Raw genomic sequence first — 24,727 nt, forward strand, 5'->3', positions numbered from 1 at the left:
ATGGGACTGACACATAAATCTCCCACCTTACACATCCCTTATTCTCTGTCCCAGTCCGGGTACTAGTCCCAGTCCCAGTTTAAATCTCTGTTTGAAATTTTTATGTGAAGCCGAGAAAAAGTCAATGAAGGAGCAAGTTCCCACCATCATTCGCTGAAAACTGGCTGGTAATAGCAAACAGCTCCTTAAACCTTAAACGTACTCTGAGAACCAAGTTTTTGATTGGTCGGTGTCCTGGTGCATGGTTGAATTCCTGAGGATCTATATTCGGTGGGAGTAAGACTCACCTAGGCCCACTTTCCATAATGGTTCATTATAGATGGAGAAGAATAAAAAGAGCTAGAGAGAAGAAAACCCATGGAAGGAAAAAGATACTGAGAAATAGATAAAGCTAGATGAAGGAATAGATGGAGCGAGGGAAGAAGAGGGACAGGGAGCTAGAAAGAAAAGGAATAAAGAGACGCAGATAGAGGAGTGAATAAAAGGATAAAGAAAAGAGGGCGAGAGGTTAGGTTATGTTGAACTGGCCGGTCCATGAGGACCTCACGTAGACTTAATGAGTCCGTAGTGTTGCCAGAAGTTTATTTTACGACCAAACTGAAAACCTCTATCAAAAGCAGGACATATTTGATACAATATCTTCGTCCTTTTGGCAAATACTAAAAGCTTTCTAGGACTTATGCCACTTGCTGCTTCTAGATCTGACAGCTGAATCACTCCTAATAGTTGGAGTCGTAGCCTGGAAAGCGCTGGGCACGAGCACAAAACGTGTTCGGTCGTTTCGCCCTCCGACCCACACTTCTTACATCTGCTATCACTGACCAAGCCTCATTTGAAGGGATGTGACGCCAGAAGGCAGTGTACAGTCAGAATACCCGTCATGTGTCTGCAGTCCTCTCTTTTTAATGGTAGAAGCAACTTTGTTAGTCTGAGGTTGTAAGACCTACACATAATCATCGACACTTTACAGCCCCGCTGTTGGACCCACGCCTTTCCCGCTTGGTCGATCATGTGCACCTCTCCCCTTCTCTTAATCTCGCCCAATCTAATTCGGACGTCTACAGAGCAAGCTTCAAGGGATGCGCCCTTTTAAGCTAGTTAATCCGCTTTTTCATTTCTATCTATTCCCATATGACCAGGGACCCAATATAGATGTATGCTTTTCGCCGTCTCGATTCTTTCCAGGGATTTCTTACCCTGTTACACACTTTTAGACGCTGTGTTATGCGAGATTACTGCCTTAATTGCTGCTTGGCTTTCAATATGAAAGTTAACACGGCTGCAGTTTAAGCACACATTGTGGTGCGCATTTGCATCCGCCCTATGACAAACCGCCCTTTGGGCCCTTCATCCTGTACTAGCCTCTTGCACTCCATCGGTGGAACCTCCGCAATATGGGCCATGTCGCAGGATGCCATGATAAACGCTTTTTCAGCCTCGTTGGAATTTATGCTCACATCTATCATCTCTCACAAGTTTTGAGCAGAAATGATGTTAAGCTGCAGTCTTGTAGTCTTTGGGATACATGTGACCGATTTTCCCCGCCTTTGGTGAGAAAGCTACACGAGCAATTCTCCAAGAGTGTGGTACATGATTAAGTCTTATGCACCATCGAATATTATTTTAAGCCATTCCACGACCGCTCTACTTGAAATTTGTAGCATGGCCGGGAATATACCATCTGGGTCCGGCGATTTAAACTTAGAGAACTTCGTCACCGCTCATTCGTGTGCTGTTTGCTATCTCTTCTGAAACCTCTCCCGATGTATATCGAAAAGCACCTCCTCCTGGACGGATCCCGAAAAATATCCAAAAATAATGCCAGAAGGATTCCAAAAGGATCTCGGCATTATGTTTAGGTCAAGTTATTTTAGACCCTATCGCGCACTAAGTAATTCAATTTCGAGAAAAATGTGACTTGGTCGGTTATCCCAAGAAGCCAGATATATATTCAAGATTGCCGTGATGACTCAACCCTGTCGGATTAATAATTTTTTATAATTTATACTTATAATTAACAATTTTGAGGTCAATATTTTTAGGAATGCAAGAACTTCCATTTATTTAAAGCTTAAGATTCGTATTTTCTTGAATCCAATCCAAGTAGGAAGTGACACGAGTATATCCATCTGGTGCATCACTTTCACATTTATTGTTTGCAAAAAAAGATATAATACCAATTTGAAGATTTGAAGATGCCAATACTAATGGGCCACCAGAATCACCACGACAAATTCCAATACGATTGACAGTGGCAGTACACATTTTTCGGGAATCGATAATAGATGGACCATATTCTTCAGCACACACTTCGTTCGATATCACTCTAAAATAGGCAAATTGTAACACAGGTGAATTCGATGTGGATATATCAGAGGTAAGACCCCATCCAGCAGCCACTACAACTTTATTAACGTAAGTGTGATAGCATGAATCACGTTTTGGTAGGGACACCGGTTGAATTGCAGCTGTATATGTGACATCTGGAATTTCGATCAACGCTATATCATTTCTACCAGTTTCCGGATCGAATTCGGGATGAACGATAATGTTACTTTTTTCTACCTCCAGGCATTCAATGTAATCTAAGTAAGTGATGCTGCCTAAGTATATTTTCACCTTCACAGCACTGAAATTGAAAGGATTGAATAATGACTTAACATCCATATTTGAATGGGCAAGGAAAAATGACTTATTCATGAACAGTGAGAAATCATACGTGTTGCCTATATCTAAAAAATGAATAAGTTTCTCAAGTATTCCGCCCTTACCCGTTGCCAGTAAATGTCTCAAACTGGTTTCAAAAGTGACTAATTTTGTTTTCGTTATTAACATGACGCTGTCCTGTGATGATCATGTAAATTCGGTGGTTAAGAAAGTATACAATATCTTAAGAAACTTACGAATGTCTGCTATTTATACTCCTGTCAATGTTAGAAGAAAACTTGCAATTCAATTGATTATGCCGATCATTTGCTACTCTGAGCTAGTGTACAGTAAACTGAGCTCCCAGTCTGCTCATAAAATTGATGTAGCCTTTAATCATGTTACACGTTATGTATTCGGCTTAGCTATATTTGATCATATGGAGAGAGCGTCTACTGGGCTGTGAAATCTTCGAATATCTGAAAGGTAGAAACAGCATTTTCCTTTGTCAACTTATCATGTATAAAGAGCCTAGTTACCTATATGATAAGCTAATATTCCCCAGGTCTGCTCGAATCAACGACCTAATAGTACCAACTTATAACTATATAAGATCTGGACGGCTATTCTTTGTCAATGCTATTCGCCTATGGAACTCTATTCCAGTATCCATTCGTAGTAGTCTAAATAAAAGCAACTTTAAAAATGTTCTTTATGCTCATTTTAGTTCAAACCACTATACTTCTTGAGTTTTCGCCATCAATATGTATGAGTGTAAACAATGTTTTGTTATTGAATTTAATTATTTGTTTATTTTAGATACTAGTAAATTAAGATACTTCTCTATGTTTAATATGGTAATTTAACCTACATAACCCTCTGTTATTACTTCTGTTCTTTTTTACATTGCGATTTATCTTTTTGTTGTACTATAAAAGATCCTAGATCTTATTGTACTAATACTATTTTTGCAATAAATGATGACGATGATGATGATGATTGTCTAGATTTGATTGCGTGTCAACAGTATGTTTTTGGGTGATTAACTTATTAATTTTTCTTTTCGCCAATAGTCTCACACCCTAAAACATACAGTATATGTATATAATTCAAAACTTACGTTAAAGTACAATGAGCAGCCGTCAGCACCCATTCAATGCTTATTAGAGATCCACCACAAAATTCGTACTTTTCACCATCATATACAGACAAACCAGCTTGATAAGGAAATTGATTAGGAGCAGCAGTTCGAGCATTTGTTATACGTGAACTTACAACTACCTTTTGCACCATAGACTCCAAGAAGAGTTCACGTTGTGTATCTCTAGGTCTCCGAATTTCAAACGCCCAGGCGGGGCATAGTAGTATCGACAAAGCTATCAACGATTTCATGTTGCTGCGGTTCAAGCAAATTCATACTGACGTAGGCTATTTTGGTTTATTTGTAGTATAGCCATTGAACTAGGCGTACTATGGGATAGTTTGCAATATTTTGTCATACATACATACATACATACATTTCGACAATTCACAGTATATATATTTGGCTACGCAACAAGCGAGATTTTTATTTTCTAGCGATTACGGATGCTTCGAATAGATTTTAACTTTTTACCTTAACTCCAAAGTTTCAATCGGTCAAGAAAAAACTGAACAGTACAAGTAAGAGAAAAAGTTAAGTTACAAAGAAAGGGAAGAGATAGATTGAAAAAAGTTCAAGAAAGAAAATAAAGGTGAGAAAAAAAGCAAGAGTTAAGCTTCACAAAAAATGCAGAGACAGATTGAGAAGAATAGGCAAATAGGTACTTTACTTCCGAATAGTTTTTGTATAAGATAGATTTAAACGTGGCGTAGCGAAGAAACGGACGCTATGCTAGTGAAATTAAAATACATTTTAATTAGTCATTCAAGGTTCGAATCGAGCTCAAGGCCAGAACAATGATTTTTTTCTAATGATAGATAATTATTGTTATTTTTTAATTTTTCTAAATTTGAAAAATTGTATTTTGTTTTTGGAATAGTAAGTAGAAAATTTTTCAGACAACCTGCATAGCTGCGCAGATAGATCCATTTCGAAGGATGCTAAGCCTTCATCATCAGTACGCTTTAGGCATGCTGCGCTAACCTTTTAGCTATACAGCGGTGGTTTGTTTGACTGGCAAATTTGCTACTTCTATTCCTTTTTAAATATAGTTGGTACCGATACGGTTACCGATAATGTCTCCAGCTTTACTCAGTCATGCAGTGAGCAGCCGTCAAAATCCATTCGTTGCTAATTAGCGATCCACCGCACCACCATCGCGTCGAAAGAAAATTACGTGATACGTCAAACGTATAAACAAAATGGGATTATAACATACGATAGCATACGAAACGTAATTTATTTTGAATTCACAATAAATTCTACGATCCACATTAGGTTGGATTGTATTTTTAGCTCACAATGCATTTTACACTGTCAAATTTGTTGTCAAAATATAAAAAATAAAGTAAATAACTGCGATGGATCAAATTTTATTATTTTGTTTGAGCTCCAGTAATAGCAAAGGTGATGAAAAGATAGTTCGAAGGCGGTTAAGAGAGTGCAGTAACCTTTTCGACTTATCGAACAAGCGTAAGCATATCATTTATGTATTATATCTTTGTAACAAATAGTTATTGCAGTTTCTTGAAGAGATTTCGCTTAACTTAAGAAGCTTTTCGTTACTTTCTGGAGAAGTTACATTTGAAGCAAGCCGATACCAAAGGGGTGTCTCGCCAAGGATTCCGCCAATATTTCCTTCTGGCTTGGATTAAGCTTGTATGATTTCGACCTTTGTTAATAATAGGAGTTTGAAACTTGTTATTTATTATACTTATTCGTCTATCTTAACAATTTTCTTACATTTTCAATTACATTTGTGTGTGTATACGATCGCCAGTTTGTGTTCGAAAGAAAGTGGAACGGAACGTGTACGTTCAGTCACTCGTCACGTATGTTGCGATCCAAAATTACGATCGAAATAGTCCGTTCACGTATGTCATAATCTGAAAATCATATTTTTACGTGACGAGTTATACGATCACGGATGTTACGATGGGCCCCAGCTTGATAAGGAAATTGACAGGCAGCAGCACTTTGACCATTTAATATACGTAGACTTGGAACTATATTTGGTTCCACAGATCCCAAGATATTACCTTGTGTATTTCTGATTTCTCGAATTTGAAACGCCGAGGCGAAGCATAGCAGGAGCGACAACGCTATGATCGATTTCATATTGCTACCATTAAAGGAAATTTAGACCAGGCATGCTTAACCAACGAACCGATATCATTTCGTTACGATAATTAACGTTAATAAACGAAACAAAGTCATTTCGTTTCGATTATTAACGTTAAGAACGTCAAATTAACGAAATGATTTTGTTTCGTTTTCTGCCATATCAAAACGAAATCAAATCGTTTATGTTGATTATTAATTTCAAACTATGCTGGCAAAGCTGATTGATGGCGGAGTCATTAAGGTGAAAGCATTATACTGCACACAGAAATTTAATTATCTCATTTCACCTGCTAATGAAATCGTAAATTTTTTGCTTTCACACAGAAGTAACTGCTCGATTAGTATGAAGGATGAGACAGACAATCATGGCGGAACGATGGTGACATACCTACAAATAAAAAAATTCCATGTACTTGTAAATTCGATGGACAAATGTCAAAATCGTACTGCGCCGGTAGTTGATGTATCAAATCAAATAAAAAATGTTATAATCAGCTGTTCGATGCGGCCACCTTGTATCGTTCCACCATGCAGACAATGACATTTGCTTTGACAAATGACATTTTTAAGCACTGAACACACCAAAAACTAAGAAGTGGAAACGGAAGCGGAACGCTGCCAACAGAGTTGCATTGTGCTTTTGACTTCATTAGGCATTCGATTAGCTACTAATGAAATAATAATAGATTCGAATTTTGTAGGGAAGTTTGAGCTCAATAAGCGTTTTAATGTAGAAAACTGCCTTTATTATTCAATAAGCCGTCTGTATGAAAACAGTATTAGCCAAGCTGATTGCAACTTTTCTCATGAATTTTGACAGTACGAACATTTCTCAGAGTATTTTTGACATTAGCACCAACGAATTACACAAACAAATTACATGGAGTTTGTGTATGTATGTCCGCTCGCTGTTACCACCTTACGGCTTCACCATGGCTATAGCATTGCCAGCACAATTCAAACATAAAGTATCACGTTTTTGTTAACGTTTTTAACGTTAACGAAAGCTTTTCGTTTCGGTTAAAAACGAGATACAATTTATCTTGATAATTTCTTTATCAATAATATTTCGAAGTGTTTCAACGGAAATGGTGGAAATTTTTTAATAAACGATTAGCTTAACGTTGAAGTGCATCCCTGATTTAGACTGATAAAAGCATTGGTAATTTTTTGATCATTTGTATTATAGTTAAATGGTGTACTATGGAATTATTTGTATTATTTTGCCACAAAAGCATACATATATTTCGGCAGGGCACAGTACAGTATTTACTGGATATAAGTACCATTGAAAATGCATGTAATTCAGTACTAATAAGCGGAGAGTGCTTATATAAAAACCGGCTTTTAAGCAAAGAATGTGCTTATACTGATATCCTCTTTAACTGGCGCATCTAACAACCAATTTTAAACGAAACAAGTGATTTTTTTTGTGAAAATGGCAAGCAACTATTTGTGTTCGGTTTGGGGATAATATCGTAGCAATATAAGTACTAACGTCTTTAAGGTCGTTTTCACCATCTTCAGCTAAGGCTAACTGGCACTTCATCTATCAGAAAAAATACAAGTTAGCGTTAACTGGAGGCGGTGAAAAACAGCCTTGGCCAACAAGACTGCACGCGCTCAATAACTATTTGGTTGAACAGAAAAACCAACAAAATATGTACCCATTTTAGAATACAAGAACCTGAAAAGAATATTAGCACTTGTTTACACAAAATCTTGTTAACATTTTTATACTCATTTTTTTGTTTTATTGACAGTATAACCGTTAGGCCCAGAAACACGATTCCATGAACTGGTACCGATTTTCGGTTATTATTGTTTTTGTTTTTATTGGCCTATTGATAAATGATTCAAAGTTCGATTCGAGCTCAAGGCCAGGGGGCCTACTCTGTATTGCGATGCGAAAGCAAAAATACGCGAAATCGCAAAATCGGTACTATGTATCTTGACATTCGCATGCATATTTTGACTTTCGCATTCACATTTTGCCCATTCGCAATTTTCTCCCTTTTCGCATTGCCGGCACTCTGTATTGCGAAAGCGAATGTCAAACAGCATTCATTTTCGCATTTTTCTTGCTACAAGTAATAGGCATTCGCATTGTACAAATATGTAAGTATTAATTGATGATTTTATAAATTGATATCTTTATATTCATTGTACATTCCTTTGAAAATATATAGGACAACTCAAAAAACAAAACAAACACAAAAGCAACAATTCAAACTCCTAGTGGACTTCATGGCAATACACCCAGATTTGGCCAAAGGGTTACTTAAAACACCCAACGCGAAAACAACGGCCAATAATTTGGAGTTGTCCCTTATATTCCTCCTATCAATTCTTTCTTCATTTAAATCGTCCCATAATGCTACAGAATCCATTTTTTAATTTGTTCAACAAAAATTAATCGTTAGCCGAAATTGTAATCGCCTTGTTTGTTTTGTTCTCTTTCTTTGACTTTGGTCAGTGATGCATACTCAAGCAAAAAATTAGCGAAAAATAAAAAAGCGACACTGTTAGCAATGCGATAGCGCTACAGAGTTCCAATTACCTTTCGCATCGCACTGCCTTTCGCATCGCAATACAGAGTAGGCCCCCAGAACAATAATTTCCTCTAATGATAATTATTGTTATTTTTTAATTTTTCTATAATTGAAAAATTTTATTTTTTTTTTTTGGAATAGTAAGTAGAAAATTTTTCAGACAACCTGCCATAGCTGCGCAGATAGATCTATTTCGAAGGGTGCTAAGCCTCAGGAAACCAAAAAACCTACATAAAATGACAGTCAGGAAGTGCTTAAAAAAATTGTGTCGGCCTTTTGCAGTACGCAGGTCTAAAGAAATTTCCCCAAATATTCTTCAGTATTCTATGTGTATTGTGCGTCCATGCCTCGTCAAACGTAAAAATTTCCATGCAAAAGAAATAAATCAAAATATTTGTTTGGGTTTTACTTTAAGGCATGACATCACGATGACATGCGTTTTTACGTTAATCGATGGACTAATGTCAAAATCGTACTGCGACAGAACTTGAAGTCAAATCATATTAAATAAGTACAAATGAACTGATTTCCGGCTATCACCTGTTCTTGGTTCCGCCATGCTTCAAAGCTGCGTTGGGTAGAGTTGGATTCAATTCGATTTATAATGGGCTCAATCGATCTTTTTTTCGACAATGATGAACTGATTTTTTTAGACTCCTTCGATTTTTTACACCTTCGAATTTTTGCTCATATTTTAGTGATACCTATATGACACTACTTTATTTTTGCTAGGATTCCAAGCTTAAAAAACTATCGAAACTTTATCGGAAAGTCAAATTGCAAAAACGATTGTCCACAAAATAAAATAATTTAACAACTTTTTGTTTATGTTTTAAATTTTATTTTTTCATTAACATTTTTCACAGCAAAAACAATGCAACTAACTGGGAAAAATTATTTCGCGCTCTGGTTCGTCACTTATTTCACATGAAAGTTCATTTTAGTTGGTTATTTATGCACAAAATTTTCAAACAAAAACCAAAATTTAGATTTGTCAGAAAGAATTAAGAAAAAACAACCAAATGTCAAAAAATCTAACGAAATAATAAGGTGAAGTAAGCTGTCAATTGTTTTGCTCTAAATTCTTCTTTGTTCTGTCATTCGGCTATCTGAAAATTATTCACCGATGTTGTCCCCGAAAAAGTGTTGCTTTTTGCATTTTTCAGGGGTAAAATGTGCCACTTTTAGTACTTTGTTACATAAACTACTAGGTGAGACCTTTCCTGGATTTAATTACAGAGATTCATCATTTGGGTATCTTTGGTGTTGGCTTCCATAAGTAAGGCCTTGCTAAACTAATACGTCCATATTTTTGATGTTTCCATTATAAATGTTTAATTTATTCCGAAAAAATTTGAAACAGGTCTTTGTTGAATCAAGCTATTTGCATTCACGTCATACTCAACCAAGGATCTTCCCCTGTACAGTGCTGAAGAAGACTTTAGAAGAATGTTTTTCTCAGTCGTACAAGAACATCAAAATTGTCGTATTATACCTTATTTATGATAATACTTCGCTAAAGGAATGGTGTTCTAAATATACAAGAAAATTTTACTCACTGTTGCTGTTTGTGAAACGAAACTCTTCGGTTATCCAGCCATCAGCATGACTTTCGTAAAGTGCATATCAATACTACCGTTCTGAACTCCATTAATACTCATTTTTTTCGTTGTCGGACGGTGCTGCTGCAGCTTGTCCTGTTTTGACACAGTCAACCACGACTGACTCGTTCAACTCAGCGTGTTAGGGAGTTAGAATACACTGGCAGTAGCTATGCCTGTCGTAAGAGGCAACTAAAATACCAAATAGATTCAAGGGGTTGCCAGCGTAATTTATAGCTTCTCCAAACCCAATTGTTAACCTCACCTATTCGTGGCGAATACTGTTTCATTAACAGCCGAGGCTCTAGCGACCACGAAGTCCTCATGGATGTAGGGGGTGGGAGGGAGGGATGCCCTAGAAAGTCGCATGTGATCATAACAAATCTTTCCCGAAATGGTCGGGCTTAGTACGGGAACGTACCGGATCTGCATCCGGCAAAGGATCATCAACATCGATAACACTCCCCAAGGCCTTCGGAGTGTGTCCTTATCGCTACAACAACAACTGTTTCGTTCCTTCTCCGTTGGTTTAGTAGATTGACCGCAAAATATTTGTGTGGCCGGCCAAAGTCGTTAATATTTAGGAACGAAACTTTTTTAACTACAAATATATATTGTGAGCTGCAATTGTAATTTTCTGAACTTCAATTTAAAATTCTGAACTTCAAATTTGAACTTTCTTCAGTTGCAGTTTTCTGAGCTTAAGTTGAAAATTCTGAACTTCAGTTGCAACTTTCTCATCTGAAAAAGGTGTAGATATTTAGGTGCATAAGTACGATGTACCATGTACCTTAAAGTTTAATGTTTTGAATAGAATTTTAGTGTATTTACCAAATTTTGAATTATAATTTTTTTTGTTTTTATATATAAGTAATTTTAATTTACATTAGGTCCTAAGTTTATATATTTTGAAGTGATATATATGAAGTAATAGCTACACATAAATACTTTTATAATTTAATTTAATTAATCAAAAAAATCAGTAACCGTTTAAAGGCATTATGATTTCCTCAATTTTTTTTTTTTTTTTCAAGAATATCAAACCAAGCATTATATTTTCCTGAGAACATAAAAAGAGTAGATTGTTTGAGAGTCATATTAGTGTCCGGAAATGAAGTCGTATTGAAATGTCTTGCGATTCACCATATTTCCCCAAATATTCTTGCAAGTTTAAATTCTCTGATTTTTTGTAAATAATTTATGATTGGTATTGTAACGAATTTTGGGGAATTCCGCTTATTTGAAACCTTCTGCCAACGTTCGAATCGCTAAACTGTTGAACAAATCACTCCAATATTCAGTATTGCACACTGGTCTTTATTTAGAATACTTTGGGAGTAGTATTTCACGATTCGTCATTCCTCAGCTTGCGCAGCTTTTATACTATCCGTTGCCTTGTCCGCATATTTCTCCAAAGGTATACACGTTTCACCTTCTAGAATTTCCTGCTTGGTTACAAGCTATATGCGTGTGTATGTGTGAGAACCAACTTCGGCTGATGACTACATGTGTGTGTGAGTTATTCTTCGTCGCCTTTTATGTACGTGTGTAAATGGATTAAATTCATGTGTTCATGTACACAAAAGTGGTAGCTTGCTTTATTGTTGTTGTGCCTTTATTTAGTAGCAGCTTAGTGATGCTAATATTCGTCACAGTATTGTTTCATTGTAAATTGACTTTCCCTATTAAGTAAGGTCTTAGGAAGCATTTATCCAATGGTGCAGGTCTAGACAACTTGTATCAATTTATATTTTCTTTTTTCAAGCTTTTGTTTCAAATGCCGCTCGTTGTTTTATTTGTTATCCATTCCCGACTACGCCTTGTCCAAAAAGCTAATTTATTTTTTCAAAGACATTGTGATACGCACACATGCCATTCCTTTTACGCATGAGGCTATAACCACAAAATTTCATATTTCCATTTCTTTTCTGATATTTCAAATTTCGAATGAGAAAAAAGTTTTCTATTTCTTCACCACCTTCACCTGGCCAACAAACAAAATAGCAAAAGCGAAATATTTTTGAGGTCATTCGCAAAGCGCAAGGTATTTGAAATTGTGCACGGCGGACTTTTTTAGGAACTTGACATTTGCACTTTCTTAGGGTAGAATTGAAAGGGCTATAATAAAACTGCATAAAACTGCATATTTCAAAATTTTTTTCAAATTCCAGAAAAATAATTCGAATGGCGTCAACCGCACCTCACTTTAAAGAAAACTTTTTGCTTATCGAAAATTCGTAATTTGCTATTTTGCATAAAAAAAAAGTACAACTGAGACACGAACCTGGAACACCTGCAACATAAAACAAGTGCCAAACAGGTGCGCCAAACGTACTACATTTTTTTCGTTGTCTTATCTTCTACTTAGCGTATATACCTACGTATTTGCAACGCCGCAAGGCCATTTTCAACCCTCCATTTACCAATGATTAAGCATTTTCTATCTTTTTTAAAATTTCTTAATTATTTTAATTAGTTTCAAATACATGTGGGAATATAGAAATGGACAACTAGACGGACTTATACGATAGTATGAATGGACTATAATATGCCCAGCAGCAAAAGGTAATCACTACGAAAGGAGTTGGTAATAGCAAAAGTGAGGGCAATGCCGCTGAATTCTTTGCTGAAATTTAACACAGCGATGTCCTATGAAATTCATATCTTACCAAATCGCATACCTAAGAATATGAGTTTTTCAATGGTGTACATAACCGACTCGGATATTCAAAGGTGATGGCGGGTCAGGCTCCCGCCTTACCTAAATATATACCCAAGAATATGAACTTATTGTCTGACCTTTATACTTGCTCGCATACCCATTCCTTGTAGTGATCATTTGCACGTATTACGTGCTCAAATACTCATGACTATGGGTTGATCAATTTTACGCAATACCATCCCATATGCCAAAAAATATGAAGAATCAATTATCCTTAAGAATGGCTATTATATCCACTATTTGATGTGATCAGTTGTGCGCGTTGCGAGCTCATGTACCAGAAGATATGAAGCGGTCAGTTATATGTATTACTCGTCTGTACACCCAGTTATAAAGCATAGTAAATGCATGCTTATCTATTTCTTTTAATTTAAGTATAATATATTTAATTTTAATATAGTTAAATATTAATACAATTATCGTCAAAAAGGAAGAAACTAACTTCAATTCATTTTGAATCGTTAAATAAAGTAATATAATAAAATATAATAACATATTTGCGTATTAAATAAAGTTTATCAAAATTATTTTGTTGCTTTTGCAGTTTTTCATTTTTTCAGGGAGTTTGCCTTATGGTATCGATTTTTTGTCATTTTGAATGATCTTCTAAGGTCCCGTTCATTCTCCCGTCTGGTGTACCCTTCAGTATGTGTTGCTTCTGAAAAATAAAACAAAATAAATAATAAAACATATGTATCAAAAATTTCGAATGGGTAAATTTTACCGTATAGGGCATCATTGAGGTTCTCATATTTTTTAAACGGGATTTTGTCTTGCAATCCATCATAATTAATCTGGGCCATGGTTTTGTCGCTGAGAATTTTTTTGATGCCATTTACAATGCTTACTTGCCCAATAATGTTCCTAATATTGGAAACCTGGTTAAAAAATATGCACAATAAATTAATAAAAAAAAAAATTAAAAACCATATTAGCGCAATTTCATACTCACATATACATCTTTATTTTTCGCAACATCGTTTGCAATTTCATCGAGACTCCTCACATCAAGAACTGGAAAGCTTACTTTCTTCTCCACTTTCTCCAGAACCCTTTGCATAAGAAAATTATTTTTTTCCTGGATGTTAATTAAGGCTGCAATTCACAAAAATGGTTTAAAATTATACAAATTAAAAATATGATTTATTTTTATAATAACCACCTAATTTTTCCGTTGCTGCACTTATTTGCCTTTTTATATTGTTCAACTCCATTTGTATATTGTCCGGGCCTGGAGAAATATTTTCGTCATTTAGTGCATCTAAAAACTGGTGTAAATATGCCGTCCGACATCTTTGAGATTTGTGCTTCTGATTCTTAAACTGTATGCAAAATGGGAATAAATAAATATTCCTTATCATTAATTGGAAAGTAAAAAAATGTATAATCGACCTGTTTTACGTTGATCATTTCTTCATTTTCAATAGGTGTATTATCCGAAATAAAAATGCCTAAATCAGTAAGCGAATTTAAAGGCCTCTCAAAAAATGCTTTGCAGTTAGTAAATCTTTTACCTATAACAAAAACTTCGTTTTCTTCCCTTGAAAAGCGAATAATTTTAAGTGGACTACCACCAGCAAAACAAATATTGTCAGGCTGTTTTGTTTTTAAAGTGTAATAGGTCGAAATGTACGATTTAACGTACCCAAATTTATTAATTTTGGGACCAATAAATTTTTTTTTCTAATAGTTTCACAGTCTTGGTCTTTGTTATTTATTTGCTCGAGAATTTGAGTAGGTTTTCTTATACATTTTTTCAATTTTTGTAAATAGTTTTCAAAACTATATGCCGTGAAAGAGTTTACAAATCCTATTTCTTGTACACATTCTGTCAAATGAAGGATAGAATGGACATTAAAAGATAACTGCTCTTCGAGATAAATAACGGCAAAGAGATTAACAAAGTATTGCAGAATATCTTGAGCAACACCGATATTTGCCCGATATTTTGTTTCTGTTAAAAGGAGCCTATATGCAGCGTGTAGCAGGAGAAAATGATTATACACATTTGCGTCAACAGAAACTTTTAGGACAAAAATGCCCGTATCTACAGCCTTCCATCGCTTTATTTCTTCAAAATATCTGGGTTTGCGAGCAAATTCACTGGGAAAGAAATACTTTAAAGAAAGCATTTTACTTGACAAATTCTCCTTTTCTCTTTTATTAAGTTTCGGAAAGTTTGTTTTCCCATTCCATATGCAAAGAATTATTTTCTTGACAACACCCAAGTCAACCATATGCATCACGTCTAGGGGAAACTGTGTCACCATTTTTATACCTAAATCTTCTAGTATAGAGCTTTCATCAGTCAAAGGTTTTTGATAATTTTCGTACGTTCTTAATAAAAAACCTTCGTCAGTCCGTGGTGATGATTTTAATGTGCTATAAACTGTTCTATTATTTTTTCGTTTCCCTACTTGACAACACCGCAGGAGAATCACAAATAAAAGCTCTGAATTTTATTTCAAGGATTTTTCCATTTATATTCAACCCGTTTTTTAGTAAATTTGATAATTCAGACGCAAAATCTTTTAAGAAATTATTTACGCTAGATGGTTTTTTGGTGCCTAAATAAACCCCAAATAACATAACCTCAGTATTTAAGTCAGGGAAAATCTTTCCTAAAATGGGCCACAGCGATTGTCCTGAGCTTTTGTACAAGGGAACGCCGTCAATACCATTGTCCAACACTACTGTCTCTTTGTTTTTAATAACATCACTGATTCTACGCAATTTATTTTCTATCCCTAGGTGTAAATATGTCCCGGGTAAAACATTTCTGATAAGGGTGGCCTGCCTGGTAATCAATGACTCGGAGCAAGTTGGAACATCCAAATGCCACTTATTCAAAACCATCAATAAACCATTAAAAGCTGCACGTGTTATAATGTTACTCACAGCCCCTTGTTGTAAATCAACTGTCAAGCTGCCTTCACGTTCGTTAGAATTTTCTGAACTACAGTTCTCGACATTCAACTCATTAGGTTCGTCATTATTTTGATTTAAATTATCACTTCTAATAATTTTCTTTTTTCTGCGTTTATCAAACGCCTTTCATGACATTTGCTATACATACCTGAATTTTTATTCACTCAACACTTCACAATTAATAAATTAAGTAACTTTTTTAATTCATCTTTTAATAATATTCCAGCTAACTTTCAATTTTTATTTGCTTCCACTTCTAATGCACTCTGAAATCGTACTAAAGAAGAAAACCAAAAATTGAAGCACGCCAACGTTCGGCTCCACAGTTACACGAGCAACGGGCACTAGAAATAAAAACAAACACGTGCCACCGCCTGAAAGTTCGTAGAAAGCTAAAAACTGAATAACTCGCGTAACTGGGGAAATGATTCCATCAGTTGATCCTCCAAGAAGATGTACAACTGAGAAACTCGCTTACCGAGAGGTATGGGTAAATCAGTCGAACGTATTTCTGCGAATATTTTAAATGGAATATGGGTCATTCAGTTGGGATCTGTGCTGTTTCCTTTGAATCGAGCATTAAAATTTCTATAGAAGAACAAGAAAAAAAAATATTTGCCGTTTAATTCGAATTTACCTCGTGCCCTGCCCCGCAACCTATTACAGATTCACTGATATTTTTCAGCAATGAAACTTTTTGCTGGTGGGTGATCGGACAATAGTACAAACAAATACACCTCTGTATATTTGAGGAACAATGAAAATGACACACAAAGACAGACGAGAGATACAAGTGACTGAAGAGAATTACAGTTTACGTGCTACCGCAGGCCACAACGGACGTCTATTTATATTAAATAAAATCAATAAAATGTGTTATAAACTATTGTACTAAATACCATTTAAACTTATTTTAATGGAATAGTGATCTTAGTTTCAACAAAGTGTAAGTACTTGGCTCCGAATCCTACAAGTGGTGACAGAAGTAGGATGAAACTCTAAAAAAAAAGCCTACAAAAATTTTCGAGTGAGAGTTTTTTTTTAAATGAACATTTAATGTACGAAAGTTTGTGCGAAAATACGTGTGGTCTGCGAAACAGAATTTTTCTCGTTTTTGGCCGAGTACAGTCATTAAACTGTGTAGCCTCAGTGAGCCGTTAGCACCGGTAAATTCACCTCATCCGATGATTGGAGTATCCGGCTAGTTTCAGCCCCAAGTTAAACGGTTAAGTCTCGGTTGCTAAGAGACGTGAGCGCAGTAACGCTCGTTTGTAGCAGCGCGCGGTTGGCTGCTGTGTGAAGCAGCAACGCGCACAGTCGTTCCTGAAGTTGTGCGCAGCGCCAATTGAGTTGAGCTTCTGTGTGAAGCAGCGACGCGCACAGTCGTCAAACACCGAATTAGTAAGCGCGGTTGGCTTCTGTATGAAGCAGCGACACGCATAGTCGTTTTAAAGTTGTGCGCACCACCAAGACAGTTGAGCTTATGTGTGAAGCAGCGACGCGCACAGTTATCAAACATCGAATTTGTACATGCATAGCAGCAGGCGCGGTTGGCTTCTGTGTGAAGCAGCAACGCGCACAGTCGTTTTACAGTCGAGCGCAGCTTCAAGCGCACAGGTATAGAAAGTGGCGATACGATTGTTCGAACAAGAAGAGCTTCTGGGTGAAGCGAAAATCATCAACAGTTTAAATTGGTACGCGGAGCAGGTGCGCTCACCTCTATGTGAAGCAGCACGTATAAGTCTAAATTTCAAACGCAGCGTCATTAAGCGCAGCGTCAACCTCAGTCGCGGAAGTTACGACCCGTTATCGACAAAACAGCACAAATTGGTACGTAGCAGCAGGTGCGTTTATCTTCTGTGTGAAGCAGTGAAAAGCCAAGTTTCAAACTCAGCGTCAGCAGCACAGCATTACCAAACATTAAATTGAACGCAGGGCATTTAGAAATTGAAATTACGGCCCGTTACTGTACAGGCAAATGTGTAGCAGAAAACAGCAACAACAATTAAATACAGACGCAATCGTATGCATTTCATAGCGACCAAAGGCAAAATCGCAAAATTTTTGAAAACATAGCCCATCGAGTGGACAACAACAACAGACAGCGGTATCGTAAAAAGAGAATTTTTTTATAGTTTGCAGTAATAAGGTATGAGTTTTTGATTTGCTTGATTTGTTATTTGATTTTTATTCTCTCAGAGAGAAATTAGAACGAAATAGAATTGATATATTGCACTAATAAAAGAGTTTGCAATTGGAATAGCATTGAAACAAAATTTGTCGTAAAGTAGAAAAATAATAACAGAGTAAATACAATTCCAATAAGAATTTAAAATAAGCATAGAAGAGAACTAATAATAACAAAGAAAACAAAATCCAATAAAAATTAAATGTAGGCAACTAGAAGTAAACAAAGAAAAGAAGACTGCTTATGAATTTGTTCGCATAAGTTACGAAGCATTTAAAATTTCAAAATTTGCTGATATAAAAATTAAATCTGATTCAATTTATGTTTTATGTATACTTGTTAATTTGATTATTATTGTAAGTTTTAACGTTTGTATTGACCATGGACCGTGAACAAATTTTTAGATTAACAGTGAACGAACTTAAAGATACATTAAGTGGAAAAGTTAGGGGAAGATGAAGGCCCAAAACGAACCACCACCGTCGCCGAATATATGAAAAGGTGGCAGCCCACGTTTGAAGCCAAACGTTACATCAGGATGGCCGAATGTGGGAATATAGAAATGGACAACTAGACGGACTTATACGATAGTATGAACGGACTATAGTATGATCGGACAATAGTACAAACAAATACACCTCTGTATATTTGAGGAACAATGAAAATGACACACAAAGACAGACGAGAGATACAAGTGACTGAAGAGAATTACACTTTACGTGCTACCGCAGGCCACAACGGACGTCTATTTACATTTAATTAAAATCAATAAAATGTGTTATAAACTATTGTACTAAATACCATTTAAACTTATTTTAATGGAACAGTGATCTTATTTTCAACAAAGTGTAAGTACTTCGCTCCGAATCCTACATACATATTAAAACACAAAACATGCAAAAATTTTGCTACAAATAATAAAATTTAAATATAATTAATCCTACTAAATACCTAAATTCCCACAAAGAAATTATCTTAAGAGAAAATCAGAGAATGTTAACACCAGTTGAAACAGTTAACTGGTTAACATTTAACATTGAAATTGGCAGGTGTGTGGTGAATCGATCGCAAGACGTGGTGGAATCAACAAAAATTCTCTGCTATTAACATGTGTCATTCTATATATGTGCGCCAAGAAGTATGCAACTTTTTCTGTCATTAACTTCTCCAATGCAACTGGCATTAATAATTAAAAGAGATTTTGGTCGAAAATTAATTGCAACTACAGTTGTATTTTTTGCTTACCTTCAGGAACATACTATCAAAATTTGTACCATGATAGACTTACATTTTTTGTCCAAAATTAGTATCTGTCATATGAAAGGTGACCTCCTCCGTTTTGATGAGAAAACATTTCACTATTTGTACCGATGCGATTATAAAAAAATGACATGCATAGTGTTGTAAACAGAAGGAATAAGTATGATAATTCCACCTGTTACAATATGGGCATCAGACGACATATGATCACCAGGGCCTTGATTTCGGCTTATGTTCTGCTTTTAACCCTTGTCGGTTCCGGAGCTATCGATCGATATATTAACCATCAAACGTTTTTTTTTGATAGAGCATGGCTATCGAATAAGAGGTGATATGCGGAATGCAGATGTGACAACCCACGACATAACAAAAGGAAGCTACTCAAAGCATACTTATCTCCCTTGACCAGATTTGTGGCTGTTGTTATAAATAATAATGTGTACGTTCATACCCTGCTGAAAAAATATGAGACAATCACGCTAAGCGACAATTTTGCACTAATAAATTGGAATTGGTGCTCATGGGATGCACAGCGGCATAGTTGCAAGCCACACTTTTAGTGCTAATAGCGTTGAAGTTTGAGCTATATGTATTTAAAAAAAATCAGCCAAAGGCAGCGACTATCTCAGAACCACATACAGACGATGGAAGCAGTTAATAACGCGCTCAAAAGTCTTCGAAGGGGGCGATTGCTATTTCGAAGGACATCACTTTAAAGCACTGCTAGTGGATACAATCCCTGCACTCAAAAGCCAAAGTAGTCAGCAAACATTCTAGTTCATTGACTAGAATTTTGTGGGTTTATTCATACTAGTCAGCTTTTGAATAGTTCATTGACTATAATTGTGTGGTGTTATTCATACTAGTTAGCATTTAAATAATTCATTTGACGAGAATTTCGTCTGTCGGCTCGAGGAAATGCGCGAGTGCTTTCTGTAGCCAATTTGCAATGCATACTTCAGTTGACAATGCTAGATATCGTCCAAATCAACGGGCACATAAACACAAGCATGACGAGTCAACCCTCACCGTTACCTCAACAGAGGTTAAAGAAGTTATTGAAAAGTCCAAGCCTTCCATATCAATAGTCCCAGACGGAAGATCTATACCGATGCCAAAACACCTTGGCCATGAGGGCATCAGTAGCCTAGGACATTTTTTCTACTTGTCGTTAAAAGCCTATGCCTTTCCAGAATAACAGAGAAAGACCGGAAACCCAGCCAGTATCTACCGACATTATCCCTTTAGTCAGTAACGAAAACGTTTAAAGCCGTTACGATTCCCTCAATTAAATGAAATTGTACGGATATCCAGCTTTAAGCATGACTTCCGTAAAGTCCATATCACTACCACCATTCTGAACTCCATTAACACTCATAACAGGACGGCGCTAGTGCAGCTTGTACTGTTTTTACACAGTCAACAACTACTTGTTCGTTCCTTCTCCGTTAGATAGATAGATAATTTATTGAGGATTGCACTGCGACCTTTGGTCAGCACCTTCCATAAACTTAGCCCTGCGTCTTGAGATTGTGTCACATTCGTGTGTTATTCCGTTACTTTTTAGTTTTCATATATATGTACGTATTTTTATTAAAATTTATTCCAAAGTATAATGTATTGAAGTGATAAATTTTAAAGTTATATACATATGTATATATATACATACCTTTTATATATATGAAATATAATGAATAACATAAATTTGAGCTAATTTATCAATTTTCAAGTAATTTTTCAACCCAACTGAGAAGTATATTCAATAGTAGGATGCTGATGCAAATATCGACTACTTAGCATGTCAACTGTTATTACATTGATGCATAAACTGAGTAGTATGCCAACTGGTATGTTGATGTTGAATACCCAGTCGCTAAATTACGTTACGGTGAACTTCACCGATTTGTTATTTCCACATGATTACTTTTTACATTGCACCGTTTTTGACAACATACTACACGGCTATGCAACGGCCGCTATATAGCGGCACCGCTTTCGAAGAAACCAAGCTTTTAGCGAGCAGACAAATTTTGAAGCTGCAGAAAAAACCCTCAATTATAATATTCAAATAATTTTTTAAATTTGTAATATGGACGCAACGCAGTCAACACCCATGTGACCCATTTGAATATTACTAAACACACTGCATATAAATTACTTTATTGAGTAAATACTTAAAAGTTTATTTTCCGTCCAACTAAGTTGATACAAATATTTAAGTGTATTTGTTCATCAGTTGGTCAGAGGGTCATTATAAGCAGTTAGGTCATAGAAAACTGTACACTTTTTACTATGATAAAAAAAGCGTGTTTAGTTTTCTATTCATTTCACAATAGCCACTTATTTGTATTCAAATAAAACTTTTCTTTAACTTTCTTGAATTTCTTTTTTTATTCATAAAAATTTGTATTCAAATGTTCATCATAGGCCGACATTTGAGCGATAAGAGGGCGATTTTGTTTAACTTTTTAATAACCGTTAAATGTATGTGTACATTTATAGTAGAGATTGCTTAGCCAACAAGATAGCGCAAACTTTATTGAATAAATTGAAAACTTTTTAGCTTCCTTTGCATATCTACAATTTTTTTTGTTATAGCAGTTTTATTTGCGTCCCCTCTAGAAAGTTTTAAGTTTTTATTTGTTTGCTTCATACTGAATACTGAATTACTCCTACCACTTGGACAGTGGCCTTTTTGCTTTTCATTTTTCTATTCACGTTGATGTAGAAAACTATGTAAGAATGTTTTTCCATTTCTCTACTTCAACTATCTTTCACGCATTGTTTGATGTTTTTTTATTTCTCTTTTTTTATTCATTGCTCTGTCTTTTTTTTTTTGCTCACACAAAGTTTCTATTTACTAAGTTAAATGTGCTGATTTCAATAAGAAAATGAGGCTAACAACTCAGCAACTTTACGCATCAACTAGAAAATTGCATAGAAAAAGTGACAAAAGTATGCTGCCAAATGTTGTTGTTGTAGTAGTAAAGAAGACTTCAATATGTTACGTATACGCAATGACACTCCTTCCATAAGTTAATGATGAGATAAAGTTAACAAATATTTATAAATAAGTTTGTATAATGGTGAAGATAAGTTTGCATCAGTGTGACTGTGTGACGTATTGTAATAAATTTACAACAAACATAAGGCGCGTAAATTTGATGGCTAAAAATGTTTGCTTACAGTATTAGGAGTCCTGCGAGTTGGTTATGGTATCAGTTGCAGTGGTGTTATGGTAATGGTAAAGTTATCATTTAAGGTTACGGTTAAAGTCACAATTACGGTTACTGAGCTGCTTCTAAAATATCAAGTTTCGGTTATGGTTGCCGTTATGATTATGGTCATGGATACGACTTGTTAACAGATGTGGTTACTTTTAAGGTTAAGGTCCATTTACCTAGCTAATGGAGCCCTAACGCGAATATTGCCCATCATCGGCGGCCCTGCCAAGCTACCCGTCAGCTATTATCCAACGTAACCAGCTCGATATTATTATTTGCAGCACCAGTATGGCACTGATCTAAAACGGCCCACCAAAAAGATATACGAGCAGGCTACCTTATTACTGCTATACGAATAGCATGTTCTTATCGGACGGTGTCCGACGACGCGATCCATGTTTTATACAGGAAAATCCCAGTAGATATACTCTCAAGTGAAATGGCCGAACTGTATGGCATTGGAATCATCCGACTATCTGAATATGCTAAGAAAAGCGCAAAGTAACGAACAATAGTTAGTTGGCAAGAACGGTGGGAAGATTTGAGAAAAGGTCGCTGGACCTTCATGCTAGTTTTGAATCTAGCGGAACGGTACGTGCGAAGTCGCGGCGAACTAAACTACCAACTCATACAGAGCGGGCAATGTTTCACTCCCTCGTTTTCACGGCGAAAGACTCTCTGTACACAGAGTTTTTGGAGAAGAGCCTTCCATTAAGAACTTAGTTCCCCGAATGTGCAAACAAATAGATTGTTGGACTGCTGTGAGTAAGGTGGCCTTTCTAGTTATGGCGCAATAGATGCATGCTGCAAGGGTGCGCAGAGAAATGCGCTTGCGAAGTAGTGGCGACTAAATCGCTTTTCTCCCCGTGACATTATGCCTAAAGGCGGTCTCACGGCATGCGGACACATAAACAAGATTAGCCTGGTTCCATTAGGATACTTGAGAGTAGTTTGCTACATCAACGCCCAATGAAAAAAGGTGCATTTACCTTCAACAAAAAAAAAAAACTATTATTTGAGAGCATCCCCAATACTTCCTATTGAATGCTCCATCATAAAACTACAGCTAGACTATGAATCATTAGGAGTAAGTTGTTTCCCATCCTTTCGCGGCCAAAGCAGCTGCATCCTCTAATCATTAATCTCTATTTTTTTTCTAACACCGAAGAAGATAATTCAAAAGGCCAGCAACTCTAAGAAAAGTCGAGGGCGTCACAAACGAGATATTTTGTGTCCCGTCTTCCACCTCGTTTGCCTGCATATAGCTAACACTGCAGCCATCCAAGGTATGAAATCACACCCCATTGACTCCCACTGGGCTGACTATCTGATTCAATATGAAAATTCCTAAGAAGTGATATGGAGGATCATCCCATCTGCCGCATTCTCAATAGCGGAGAGCTCCCCTGAAAGACGCTTGAGTGATCGAATTGATATTTGTTGCTTTTTTTATAGCAACCTTAATACAGTTACATAGGACAAACAGGACGTCAAATAAGAACGAGGTTCCGAGAACACATTAGAGATTACAACAAAAAACACAGAATCCAAACATTATAACATAGTCTAACTTCGCGAATCACATGGTCGAAAATGAATGTTCCCCAGCAGAAATCAATAAAACAGTTAGGGTCCTTCACATGCAAGCAAATGGCCATCGTCTGAACATACTCGAAAACATCGAAATCGACAAACAGAAAACATTCGACGGTAGAATAATAAACACAATTTCTGTCACAGTATTTGAGCCTTTAAAACTTGTTTACAAGAAACAAAGTAATCACACAGAATAAAACACAGAACAACAAATATACATAAAACATTAAACGCACCAAAGCAGCACAAGAAAGGTCAAACGACTAGCATTACTGACTTTTACCTGACTCAGTCAGCCACATAAATCAATCAGTAACAAGTAAGGAAGGTTAAGTTCGGGTGTAACCGAACATTACATACTCAGTTGAGAGCTATGGAGACAAGATAAGGAAAATCACCATGTAGGAAAATGAACCTAGGGTAACCCTGGAATGCGGTTGTATGACATGTGTATAAAATGGAAGGTATTAAAGAGTATTTTAAGAGAGAGTAGGCCATAGTTCTATGGATGGACGCCATTTAGGGATATCGCCATAAAGGTGGACCAGGGCTGACTCTAGAATGTGTTTGTACGATATGGGTATCAAATGAAAGGTGATAATGAGTACTTTAAAAGGGAATGGGCTTTAGTTCTATAGGTGAACGCCTTTTCGAGAAATCGCCATAAAGGTGGACCAGGGGTGACTCTAGAATATGTTTGTACGATATGGGTATCAAATGAAAGCTGTTAATGAATATTTTGAAA

At 36.1% G+C, this 24,727-nt stretch overlaps 1 protein-coding gene and 1 long non-coding RNA gene across 2 annotated transcripts; both read right to left on the reverse strand.

Annotated features, from left to right (window-relative positions):
- Positions 1 to 1,998: 1,998 nt before the first annotated feature.
- Positions 1,999 to 4,261, reverse strand: LOC137252808 (collagenase-like). Its single transcript, XM_067788888.1, has 2 exons — positions 3,767 to 4,261; positions 1,999 to 2,629 (listed from the first exon to the last, which is right to left on the reverse strand). Exons 1-2 carry the CDS (start codon positions 4,036 to 4,038, stop codon positions 2,065 to 2,067), a joined length of 837 nt encoding a protein of 278 aa, XP_067644989.1. The 5' UTR covers positions 4,039 to 4,261; the 3' UTR covers positions 1,999 to 2,064.
- Positions 4,262 to 13,306: 9,045 nt separating this feature from the next.
- On the reverse strand, positions 13,307 to 15,958 carry LOC137252143 (uncharacterized). The gene is made up of 5 exons (XR_010953456.1): positions 15,863 to 15,958; positions 13,949 to 14,108; positions 13,739 to 13,881; positions 13,511 to 13,664; positions 13,307 to 13,444 (listed from the first exon to the last, which is right to left on the reverse strand). It is a non-coding gene; the product is annotated as an uncharacterized lncRNA (long non-coding RNA).
- Between the last annotated feature and the right edge of the window lie 8,769 nt (positions 15,959 to 24,727).

This window comes from Eurosta solidaginis, chromosome 5 (assembly GCF_040869045.1).
Source record: "Eurosta solidaginis isolate ZX-2024a chromosome 5, ASM4086904v1, whole genome shotgun sequence".
In the NCBI taxonomy this organism is placed as follows: Eukaryota; Metazoa; Arthropoda; class Insecta; order Diptera; family Tephritidae; genus Eurosta; species Eurosta solidaginis.

Bases quoted from the DNA above. Each gene is read 5' to 3' on its own strand.
- LOC137252808 (XM_067788888.1), bottom strand. From the start codon at position 4,038: ATGAAATCGTTGATAGCTTTGTCGATACTACTATGCCCCGCCTGGGCG. The intron at 2,630-3,766 runs GTAAGTTTTGAA...TTTCAATTTCAG, and splicing joins GCTGCTCATTGTACTTTAAC to TGCTGTGAAGGTGAAAATAT.